Raw genomic sequence first — 12,448 nt, 5'->3', positions numbered from 1 at the left:
CCAGGCGTGGATGGATGCCGGCACAGCGCAGGTTTGAATGATGGCTGCGTCTCAAGTATTGTGAAATGACTGGACAAGGATTGACCTGACGTGTAAAGTGACCAGGGGGCTGTGTTCTACCATGGAAACCGAAAAGACTGCTGTGGCTTAGAGACAAATGATTAAAGCACCTCTGGGAGAAATAACAGAGTTTATTCAGAGAGAGACGGCTATGCGCCCATGTCATTTAGTCATACTAGAGAGCCAACCGAGTTTAAATAATGAAGGTGTAGACGCGTCCTCATCTTCACTGACAAACTGTCTGAACAAGGAGCCAGGATCTGCTCGGGATAGTTCCGGGGGGATGACCTGCCGTTGCATGTAGAGGAAAGTGCCTTAGAGTCGAGCCGAGTGCCCCCCGCCGCGCTGCCCGCCCCTCCACGCCACTCGGTCCAGCCAGCACACCAAGCCCGTCTGAGGCAGCACAGAGCGCTAGTGAGGAAACTGCTCTTTGCCAAGGCTTGAAAAGGACATGGGACAGAACTGAACTTGGAAGGTGAGGACTGTCAGAGGAAAGAGGTAGACATCCTGCTGCCTCCTTTTCCATGGTTGCTTCCTCTACTGTGAATGAAAAAGGCAGTTACTCCACGTAGCGATGGAGACTCGCGAGGGCAAGCTGCAGCACAGGCCCATGCTTGCGGAGTGGGGGGTTCGTGCAAGAACTTGTCAGTACCATCTCCCAAGCTTAAAACCAGATGTTTGACAAGGATTTTGGATCTTAATGGGTGTGATGGCAGGAGGTGGAAAGGACACACTGCTAATGCTTGGTCTACCCGTAAAGCAAACCACAACTAAATGCTGTAAGAAGACGGGCCGTTGGAACTCTCAAATGACACACACACACAACACGACTCAGAAATACCCAGGACTCCTGCAGGCTACTGGATGGCAGCCGACTGAAACAAAATGTGCATTGACAAGAAAATGTAAAACTTGAGACAGCAAATTTCCTTTTTCCCCCACCCAAGAAGAAGAAGAAACCAGCACCGAAACAGACTCTTTTCCAAATAAGTACAACCACAGTGCTGGGGTTAGCGGTTCACCCTTTTCCCCTACTAAGAACAAGAAATCATCTCCATCCTGTCCTGCTCATTTTCTACAGCTTGGCAGCCTGAGATGCGTTTCTGTTGGGAGGCTACCTGATAGTGTAAATGGGCATCTCGATCTAGGACTTCTATTAGCTCAAGCTAGTAAAACCTTGTACTTCTGTATTGCGCCGCCATTAAAAGCAGCATTAGTGCATTGTCATTCGATGCTTATCAGTTATTTAGAGGGCGCGGACGGGTGCTTTGGGGAGTAGGGAACAGGACCCACAGGGGTGAATCTCGCAGTCTCACTAACCTGGGCTTTCGTTTCGATGCTTCTGGTTAACTTAGCCTTCCGGGAGCTGGTCATGCTCAGTGGAAGAAGTCCAAACCTCCAAGACAAAGACGAAGGAGTTTCAGTAGCACGAACAGGAACCTTCAGGGCCTACCGAAAAGCCCTTAGCCTCATTACCTGATCTGACTCGATGCCAGCGGCAGGATGTTATGGGGTTCCTGGGAGTTGAACACACTGCTCCTGGGGGTGAACTGGTTCTCCGTACCGCTGACCAGGCCCAACAGAACCTGACAGATCAGAAAATCATTTCTCTCGGTTAGTCACTGCTCTGCGTCTAACCTTCCCTTTGGGGAGTGTTTACTTGAGGGAGTCAGCACTTCAAAATTACTTTTCTCTCTACCCAAGTCAGAATCTCAGTCATAGCTTTTCTTATCCCTCTTTCTGTGGCCTTGATCCTCTCTATCACCCGAGGAGTCAGATCCTGGCTGTCTGAGCACAGGAGATTTTATCTGATCCCCTTTTAGCCCTTAGAACTAAACCGGGCCGCTGGCGTCTCCGCCCCTCCTGGCACTGCCTCCTGCAGCCTGCAGTGCTGGGCAGGTTGACTGTACCTTGAGCCCTTCACTGACACCGTGCGCGCCCACATTTACCGAAGTTCGCTGCACCAGGCGGTTAAGGTTGCTGTTGAGGTGGGGTGTGAAGACGTCCAGGTCAAAGGGATCAATGAGTGCTTCCAAGTAGTCAGCCACTTTCTCAATTCTGGAAAAGGGTCAGGGCGAATCACATTTTTTAGGACAAAGCCCAACCTTAGGGAATTTTAACACTTTAGAAATCCTGGAGTTGGGTTTATTCTCCTAAACTGTTTGCTGACTGAGCACATCCTGTCACTGATCACGGTGCATAGTTGTCCTCAGGTACTCCGACCTGAAGGGGTAGCTTAGTTAAGTCTATTCCTCCCCACACATTCTGTTTCCAGAAGTAGCTCAAATGACACCCAGTAGCTGCGGGGCTGACTGAGAAGAGAGGACGGAGTCACCCGCTGTGCTCGATCACGGAATGTGTCCGGCAGGCGGCCAGTGCTGGTGTGGTCATCTAGCTGAACGTTTACAACAAACCACTAATGGGAGGTCAGAGGCTGGCTCTGCAGCGCCCAGAAAAGGGGCTCCTTGCATTTAGAAGAGTCTGCACTGGGGGAGCCCGGAGAGTGATGGTACCTGGAGTCCTGTTTGCTTCGGCTGCTTTTCACCTCCTCAGCCTTGGCTGTCAGGACAATGTTGAGGTAACGCAGATCATAAAGCAGCTGCAGGGCGCGGTTCTGGGTCATTGGAAATGCACCTTCTCTCTGCAAATGAATTCCCAGTCCCGCCCATTGTTATACAGGAGATAACTTGTTATATGAGCCTAACAGACAGCTTCAGGTTTGGGTTGCGTTACAGCTTGTTATTTCAGAGGGAGGTAGAAGCTTTCATATTCCTAAGGCCAGTTAGGTCTCACAACAAGAAACAGGTTATATTAGAAACTGGGTGTTAAACGAGACTGATAGCCTAACAGGAAAGAGACCTGGCCCTTTGAAGCAGCTCGGGATGCTGTAAGTGGTCATTTTAAAGGAAAAAAAGTTGTGTGTGAGGGAGAGATTTTTGAGGATGCTTGGGAGAGATTTACCTGAATTGTTTCTAAATACAGGAGTTGGTCCTGTCTTAATAACATTACTAAAGAGCTGGGAAGATAAACGGGGCAGAGTGCTTCACAAAACTACACACAGAAGGAGAAGGGAGGTGTGGGGGCAGAGGAGTATCTGGGCCGGGCGCCGTGCTTTGCATCATCTGAACCTCCTCATGCCCCCTGAGCGGCGCCCACATGGTCACATCTGATGCCAAGGAAACAGGTGAATGATTTGCCCAAACCACGCAATAAGCGCGGCCCGTGTGGGTGCTGCAGCCAGAAGCCAGGCCTCTGACTGCAGCTTCCACCCTCAGCACTTAGAGCTGCCTGTGTAGGAAAGACCTGCTCGACCCTGGAGAAAGGGGGTGATTAAACTCAGGGCCGAAGTTACTCCCGACCAGAGAGCCTGACTGAGTGATCTATGCGTGGAATCCTTGATGCTAACTACTCAGACCCAAGGAAACCTAAGATTTTTATTTCTGTTTTTAATGGAAGAAAAATGTCAGACACCTACCTTAATCTGTTTTTCTTCTGAAAATTTCTCATAGGCAGCTACTACTTGAGTCATGCAGCTCTTCAGCATCTCCTGCAGTGTCACCTTTGGTAAGGCATGGCCTCCAACCCGATTAATTTCCTGGCACAAACTAAACAGGAAGGACTGTACATACCAGGATGGCTATAAAAAAAAAAAAAAAAAAAAAAAAAGGAATGCCGAGTGTCGCCTCGCCTGCGCTACATGAGAAGCGGTGAGGGCAGACCCATTTATTCCACTGGGCGACATGCCCAGCCCGGCCACCAGCCCCTTCCAGGGCCCTGAGAACAGATGCATGCGGTGCCCCACCGCACAAGCTTAGAAACAAACACTCTGTCCAGCTCTTGCCCAAAGTCGGCCAGGAGGCGACCTTCCAGCCTTCCCTTCCAAAGAGCCTGTTCCCTCGTCCAGCCCAGGGCCTCCCTCAGTGGCGGGTGGCACCAGCGCACCTGTGCTGGGAGTCGGATCTTGGAGGTGACACTGCTGCCAGACTCTGCTTCCTCCTGAATTTCTAGTTCATCCCAGCTGGTAGCCGTGGCCAGGACTGAACCTGCGTCATCTGAAAGTAACGACTGGGTGAATCCATGAGCCAGAGCCTGGTAATAAAAGACAAGGGTCCACACAGGCCGCTCAGATCCTTTGCAGTGTTTGCTTCAAACCCCAGGAGAGCCCTGAGGTCAGCTTCAGAGGCTTAGATCTCGCGTGGGATAGTGAATGTAAACGCCGCTCTTCTGGCTGATGACCGGGGTCTTGTTGCTGACCACCCCACAGATGTCAAGGGCCTCCTCCTATATACCAGTGGAGACTATAAGGGGAACATGATGTTAAAGTTTAAGAGCAGGAATTATCATCCAAGAAGAAAATCTTTCATTCTTATTAGATGGAAGGGGGAAAAAATCCAGGTTTTGTCTATGAAATCTAGGCTAAAATGAATGGAAAGGTTTTTCATCTTTGTGTGATCTGAGAGAGATAAGGCAAAGTAACTGTATAAGGCAGGGATTGGTGTGTCCCGACTACTCAGAGGCCCTATGATGGCTGGCAAGACTGGACTATGGGAAAAGTGAGACGCAACGGGGATCTCAGCAAGGATCGCGTGTCACTCACTTTCACCACTGCGGAGCTCCACACCCGGTAGCCCATCACGCTCTGCTGGAGGAGCAGCTCCTTGACTTCCTGCCACTTGGCCTGCATGGGAACCATTTCCTGAGCTTTCCCCTTCCCTTGTTTTTTCAGAGCCCAGGAATCCCTTGCTGGTTTCTCGGCACTCCCTGATTTTCCCAAGATGCATTGCTTCAGGTGGGGACACAGTTCTCCCAGTGACTGGCAGAGTCTGGCCATGAAAAGGACGGCGTGCAGCTTGACGCCACGGAGGACGTCCTGCTGCCCTTGCACCACTTCCTCGATGCGCTGCAGCTCTGCCTGGATGCAGTTTGTGATGTGCAGGATGCAGGCCGCCGAGTGGGCCCGCAGCATCTCCTGCACAGTCCCGGCATCGGAGTATCTGTCGAAAGCACAGTTCTTGGCTTGCGCGGGGGAGGTGTCCTTGGGCAGCAACGGGTCACCAGAGGGGAGGTAAGCCAGGAGGTCATCCAGCATAACCTTCAGCTTAGAATCTAGGGCAACACAGAAGCTCTGGACGGACGGACTGATGGCTTGAGCTTTCATGGAGAGCCCACTTCCAGCAAGCTGACCCCGGTTGGCCACGCTGACCCAGGCAGCATCGGAAGGCAGGTCGTTAGGACTCTCAGTCCAGAGGAAGAGAGACATGTTGTGCTCAAAGTGGAGGTGCTTATTTGGAGTGGAGCTGCTGGTGCTGCTTTCAAGTTCCTGCAGAGCGGCCATCAGGAGCTCTTTGGAACTACTGGAGATGGAGGCAAAACCTTCTTCTGTCAGAGTCTACAAGAGAAGGAGAGAGGACTTCTAATCCAGTTTCTTTCAAAAAAGCTCCCAATGTGCACCAAATGGCGCTCTACCCCAGCAGCCAGACGCTCTCCACCACGCCTGGAGGGCTGGCAGTGGCGGGCAGGAACGAGTAAGCACTGACGGACAGGACTGAGCCCAACCACCTGAAGGCCTTGACTCTCCCAGCATTGGAGTCCGGATCTCGGCTCCTCTGTGGTTCCTGACCCAGAAGTGCTGCCCCTGGAGTACGTCAGCAGGGCAGACAGACCGGACAGTCAGGAGCTCACATAGGGACTGTCAGGAGCTCACATAGGGACTGGCCAAGACACAACAGGGTCGTGTGACGTCTCCCTCACCTGTAGTCGGTCAAGGAAGAGTTGCTGCATCAAGTCCTCCCAGAACAGGAGTGGCTTGTCCAGTAGCCGCCGGCATATCACGTCCCAGCTGTGGTTGGTGGCCTCGTTGGTGAGTAATTCCCACATGGCATCCCGGATCCCTGCCAGACCCTTCATGCTTTTCACGTACATAAGCAGGTTGGTGATCCCATTTTTCATGTCTTCATTACACCTGCAACCAAATTATTTTCCTTGAGCCCCATCAGACTCATGGGGCCTTACAACTATATTAAGAAAAGCAGCAGGACTCCACTTGCCAACTCTTTCTGAGCCCCAATATATATAAACGTATAACCCAGCAGTTCTAGCTGGACTGGGGAGAGGGTTGGCTTCACCAGGCCTGCCCTTGCTTCCCTGAGGAATCTAGAAGAAGTCTAGAGCCCCACAGAAAGGCTTCAGATACCACTAAATAAAAGTTTATGAGTGGCATAACTTTGACATAAAGAGAATTTGAAATGCTCTACATAATACTCTGGAAGAAAAGCTCCTCCCACCGTGGGGCTAACTTGCCATGGTCATGGTCATGGCACCGTGCAAGTGGCCATGCAGAGGGCGGTGTCAGAGAGTCATCCAGAAGACCGGCCTGTTTCTCTTGGGCTGCTGCCAGCCTCAGGAAAGCTCTGGCTACTTACATGTGGATCCATTTCTGCAGCGTGTCTTTCAGGTACTCCTGGCTGATGGGATGCGCCAGCGTGCGGAGGGCTGGCTGGAACTCCACGACGGATGCCGGCAGGTGTCTGAACCAGCGGCAGAGCTTCATCTCCTCCTGCAGAACCCCGGCGCCCCTCCCTAAGAGAAGGCCAAGTGAGAGTCATCAGGGCCATTCTCTGAATGGCTTATTGAAAAATAGACCTTAGGAAAGTTTCCAGAATTGACGTGAGTCTTCCTCTGGGCAGGTCAGAGTGGGCCTCTGAAAAAGGAGGAAAAAGGACAGTACAGACTAAGTGCAGGGCCCCTCCTCGGAGAGTGACAGCTTCCCTCCACCTCCGGCCATCCTGCTGGCAAAGGGCAGGGTGGAAAGGGATGGAGGGAATAGGCGAGGGGAAGGAGAAACAAGTGGCGGAAGGGAGAGAAGTCTGAATTGTAAGCACAAGAAGGAAACCAAAGCTAAGGAGGTGGGACTCTAGCTGGAAGACAGAGTAAGCCAAACACGGTCCTCTACAGCACATGTCTCTGAAATGGCTTTGTGTGTTACCCCGTGTGCTGTTTCCTTCCACCTCTGGCTGGGTCTCCTCTGTCTGACCTTTGAGTCCTGTCATCCATCCCAAGGCTTCCAACAGTAGCTGCATGTGGACACCCCAGGTGTGACTGGCCAGACCTCTCGTGCTCTTTCTGGCCCTCAGTTGCCGCCACTCTGCCACATTCCCACTCCAGTCAGCCGTCATCATACAGCATGTGAACTGCCCTTCCAAACCAGCGATGTTTCTAGCAAACTTGGACACCTGTTCTACTCCCTCCAGAGCCAATCCACAGCCATCTCCTAAACAGACATCTGAGTTGTCCTATTAGCTCCATCTCTGCTGCCCCCGTTTGTCACCTAGGTCATGGGGACGGACTCCTAAGTGGGCTTGCAGCATGCACTCTTGCCCCATGGGGCCATATAAAAGTCGACTGCATTTCATTTCAATTGGGATAAACGCTACCAAAAAAAAGTATAGGATGCTTGGGAACTTAGCACATTCAACATACATGAAGGACCATCAACTCTGGATAAAGTCCTAACTCCCTAGCCTAGCCCATAGGGCTCGGCATTATCTGGTCACATCTGCCTGACTGGACATGTCTCTCGTGCTACTCTTCTCCTCACCCAATACCTCTTAGCTCACCAGCTTTCTCCCTGTTCCCCAAATGTATCAACGCCCTCCTTGCCTCAGGACCTTTGCATATTCTCTCCCCTGTGCCTGGAAATCTTCTGGCCTTCGTCCCCCATAACTCATCCTTCAGGTCTCCATTTAAATAACATTTCCTCAGGGAAGTCTCTGACCTTGATGTTTCAATACTTCTAAGTTAATCTGTACTCTGCCTTGATAGCAATGACCGATATTGATATTAAACAGATATCTGAGTATTTGTGAGTTAGGTATCTACCTCTACCATTAGCCTGTGACCTCCAAGAAGGTGGGTCCATGAAGGTGGAAATGTTCGATTCACTGCTATATCCCCAAAGCCCAGCACGGCCACTGGCAGAGGGCAGGTATGCAGTAAATATCAGTTGAATGAACCAGAAAAACAAAGAAAAGTTAGCTAAGAGCTCACCAGTAGGATGCTGGCCTGTGATGGTCTCCAGGGTTGAGAAGAGCAAGCCGCACGGCAGAGACAGGTCTGGCATTAGCCCTTCTGGTAGCGTGTAGAAAAGAGCATGAGCTTGGTTCAAAGTGGTGGCCAGCAACATCACTAGGGAGCAAATCTGAGTCTTGATCCCGGTACCTAGAAGAAACCATCCTCTGAAACAATTGCCTTTAGTGAGAAAACCAAGAATGCTCTGGATGCTTCAGCGTCCACGAGCTCATCCCTCTCCATTCCCATGTTTAAAAAAACACATTTTGGAGAGAAGTCACACTCACCATGGTGTGGCTGGTTGAGAAGTTTCTGAATAGCTGCCTTTCTGGCCATCAGGAAGTCTGTGAGGGCTTGGCGAGGAGAACTCTCTTCCAAGAGCATTATGGAGCACAGGGCCTCCGCCACGGCCTGGTCAGACACAGCTTGGCACTTGAGCAGCATCTTGCTCTCCTGCAGAATGGTGGACCTAGAGCGAGGACAAAGGTCAGCAGTGAAGCGGCCACCTTGGGAGAAGAACCTTGGTATACAGGAAAGAAGACCTACTCCATAAAATTGTGGCGGGAAGTATCGTTACCAGGGATCTTTCTGCCGGATTCACTTACCGGAAGTGGCTGGCCGCTGCCACCTGCCGAATGAGGATCGGGAATCGGGAGAGGACAGGGCTGTTTCTGGAATTAGAAGAGTCCAGCTGGAGCAGGTTGTGAAGGTGGCAGCAGAGCAGGTAGAGCTGTGTGGCGTGGAGATACTGAGAGGTCTCCATGGAGCTCCAGATTTTCTCGGGAATGTCTAAGAGCAGCTTGATCTGGGCAGCCATGCTGTAGAACTTCTCCTGGGACGGCTGCTGAGGCTGCAGGTAAGTCACAAAACTAAGTCAGAAGAACAACCCAAAGCAAGGTCGGTGTTCGGCAGGCTTGGGGAAAAGTATGGAGTGTGGGGGGTACAAAGCTTTCATTAAGCCTCATTCCTTGCCACTCAGCAAGGCATCGAGGTTCGGTGGAGCTGAATTATGGGACTCAGGGGTGCTGCACAACCCTGTCGGTTGTTCCTAAGGGCTACTCCACTATTAGCTCAGCCCCTCGGGGAGGAAAGCTTCAATCTGGTCCTCACACAGTCTGGTTGTCAGTGACGTCTCCATAGCACACGCTGCTCACCACGGGCTTTAACCGTCAGAGTATATAGTAGGGGAAAGTATGCTTTAATTACACATCACAACAGCGATGCTGGGAAAGTTACCCCTAATGTTGACAGCTAGAAAAACCAGTTTCTACATGACCAATGAGAGAAAAAGGCAATCTCTTTTAAACATAACTGTAAAAGTGTACACGGTGGTTCACATCAATGGTACGCACTTTATGATAATAACGTTTGGATGGAGCACGCCAGGGGTCTCCTGTTGCCTAAAGGAAATGATCTCCTAATCATTCATGGGCTGCACTGAATTAAAACTGATCAACTGTACACTTACCCCTTAGGATAAACTGCCCTAGCTTTAATACCATCATCAAAGCTGTCTGAAAACATAACAGAGTATTAAAAAACAAAACAAAACATTTTTTTTTTTTCTAGTCTTCCCTTTGCTGTTGGAAGCTGCAAATGCCATTCATTAAGTCAAAGCTGGGAGGGGGCCGCGAACCCTCTCTGAGCGAGCTGCCTAGCGGACCCTCCTTTAGCCACCAGATGTTGCTCCAGCTGTGGGAGGTGCTCAGGGCCGGTTCTCCCACATCCAGGGAAATCATTCATGTTTGGAGGAACGAGCACTTGGGGTGACGGGATTAGAGTCACCTCAGCTCCCCAAAACAACAGAGCTCCCCCATTAAGAGGGGAGGGCTGGTGGCTGGTTCTCTCCTCCAAGGAGGGCTAGAACGGCTCTTGGGGGCTGTGGGGGGGTCAGGGTGGGGGTAAGATTGGGGCGAGGGATGAACGACCGGGGTGGGGGTGTCCAGGGAGAAACGCGCTGCGGGGAGAAGTCGGGGGCCGTGGCCGGGGAGTGCGCCCGCCGGCCGCGCGGGAGGCCCAGGCGTCGGCACCCGAAGCCGCGAGCCGAGGCCCGGAGGTCGGGGCAGCTCCCGCGGACGCGGCCGGGACCGTCTCCCGAGGAGGACGCCGCCCGGCAGGTGAGGCCGGGGGCGCGGGCCGCGGGGGGCGTCCTGGGCGGGGCCGGCGCTGACCTGCGGGGCCGCGGGCGGCGGGGGCGCGGCGGGGCCGGCGCGGCGGAGGCGCGCGCAGTACCGGTCCGTGGCCCTCACGGCGTCCACCAGCCCCTCGGCGCAGCGGCGCATCTGGCCGATGGTGTCGGCCGCCTCGATCAGGTCGCGGTAGCGCTCGCCCACCATCTGCCGCAGCTCCTCCTTCTTGTGCTCGATCTCGGCCCGCACTTGGCGCTCCAGCCCGCGGATCTCCTCCGCCCCATGGGTCTCGAAGAGCGCCGCGGGGTCGCGCAGGTCCAGCCGCCTCAGCGCGGGGGAGGTGGCCGCGGCCGCCATGACGGCCCCGTCAGCCGCGGCCGGGTCACTTCCGCCCGCCGGGCCCGCCCCGCGGCCATCTTGGTTGTGGGCGGAAGCGCCGCGCGGCAGCCATGTTGGTTCCGGCGGCGGTGGGCGGTGCCGGCCCGCACGGGACAGGGGAAGGGGCGGTTGCGCTCGGGCGCCGGGTCCGCGGGTGGAGCCGCTCCGCGTCGGACTTAATTTCGTCGTTAAGCGCCCGCGCGGTCAGACTCGCCCCTCCTCGGGACACTTGGTTCCTGTTTAATTTTTTTTTTAAGATTTATTTATTTATGCATTCCAGAACTGGGGCGCAGGCCAGAGGGGTGGGGGTGAGAGGACTCCCCAGAGACAGAGTGGGGAGCAGAACAGGCGGATCCACTGAAATCCACTGCTGAGGGGAGCTGCGGGGAGGCAGGAGAGGTCTGCCGCGCCGTGTGGGTAGCTCCCTGGCGGGGCAGCTCCCTGGCCGGGGATCGAACTCGTGCTGCAGAGGCTGCCGGTGGCTTCATAGGTTGCATCTTCACCCTTTGCGCCACCAGGGAGGCTGCCCGGCCGCCCCCGGCGTCTGTGCCGTGTGGTCCTGACCAGCGCAGTGCCAGGAAAGGTGAAGTTTGAGACGGTTTTTCTCTTCTAGGAAGGAAAGAGCGACTTCACAGTTCCTCTGAGCAGGCGCAGGATGCCCTGGGAGCTAATTTGACTTCTTGTTTTTCTTCTGTTGTTGATTAGTCCTGTGGGATATTGGGTTTTTGCAGCAAACCAGTGTTTCGCCACCAAAGACGTTTCCCCAAGACAGCCTGGCGTGGGCACCCAGCCCGGGGAGGAGGGTAGTGGGCAGAGGGAAAGACCAGAATGCCTGAGAAAACTAAGCCCGGGCCGGATGCCTAACGCTGACATGGTAATAAAACTTCGAGAGTGTGTCCTGTTTCCTCTAAGTAGTTCCAAGGCCCTTCATTTAAAAACAAAGGAAAACAAGACCAAAAGTAGTTCCACACCATTTTTCACGTTCATGTCATCTCTGCCCCTACCTGCTTTCTCCCCCAGCCGGCACCTCCATTATTTTGAGACAAATCCCAGACATCAAAGACTTTCAGTCTGCAAATAAACTATTCACCTATGTTCTAGTTTATCCCACAACAGCTCTATAACGTAAGGCATGTTTCGTTTACAGATGGGGAGCCTGGGACCCTGAGAGGCAATAACAGCACAGTAATAGCACAGTTCTCAAAAGCCTGTCCACGCAGCTGTCTAATCAGGTGCACAGGTCAGCTCGGCCAGGTGGGCAGGAATAATTATTCTGCACATGACAAAACTCAGAAGAGCTCATTGACCTGCCCAGTCGCATAGCTAAGTGGCAGAATCAGCACTGGGACCTAGATTTTTAAATTCTTTCTACTTTGACACCCAACTTCCCATGCACTCAGAACACTCCCTGGTGGCAGGCCTGTAGGGGCCATCACTGCAACCCCACTCCGAAGGAGGCCTTTCGGTGCCTGGCCTCTGGACTCCCCCATTTATACTCCTGCCTCTGTTTGGGGAAGTCAGCTCCTTTTGCTGGGACCTTACAGCTGTGCTGGGATTGGCCAATGAGAGGCAACCGCCTGGGACTTTAAACGGACAATTTCTGACATCAAATAGCAGGGCAGTGGACATTTCTTTTTGGGAGATGGCAGCGGTATCATTTGCGTCATCCACTTGGACAGCACGGATGTTGAATCCAGCAACCAAGGCTGGTGCTGGTAGCAGCTGTGGGCGCACCCAAGGATGAGCTCCCCAGAATCAGTCACCCTGCGCAGGCTTTTCCTGGTTCCGAATACTTAGTTCTCTTCGTCCTCACC

The 12,448-nt window shown here is 53.2% G+C and overlaps 1 protein-coding gene across 1 annotated transcript; it reads right to left on the bottom strand.

Annotated features, from left to right (window-relative positions):
- Positions 1-222: 222 nt before the first annotated feature.
- Positions 223-10,628, bottom strand: COG1 (component of oligomeric golgi complex 1; the record flags this gene model as incomplete). The annotated part of the gene is made up of 14 exons (XM_084238420.1): positions 10,299-10,628; positions 8,733-8,977; positions 8,415-8,596; positions 8,107-8,277; positions 6,483-6,639; positions 5,812-6,022; positions 4,658-5,449; positions 4,003-4,149; positions 3,536-3,697; positions 2,574-2,701; positions 2,010-2,118; positions 1,537-1,646; positions 1,381-1,456; positions 223-348 (listed from the first exon to the last, which is right to left on the bottom strand). Exons 1-14 carry the CDS (start codon positions 10,611-10,613, stop codon positions 223-225), a joined length of 2,931 nt encoding a protein of 976 aa, XP_084094546.1. The 5' UTR covers positions 10,614-10,628.
- Between the last annotated feature and the right edge of the window lie 1,820 nt (positions 10,629-12,448).

Source organism: Talpa europaea (assembly GCF_964194135.1).
Source record: "Talpa europaea genome assembly, chromosome: 7".
Classification (NCBI taxonomy): Eukaryota; Metazoa; Chordata; class Mammalia; order Eulipotyphla; family Talpidae; genus Talpa; species Talpa europaea.
This window is presented reverse-complemented; position numbering and strand designations above follow the sequence as displayed.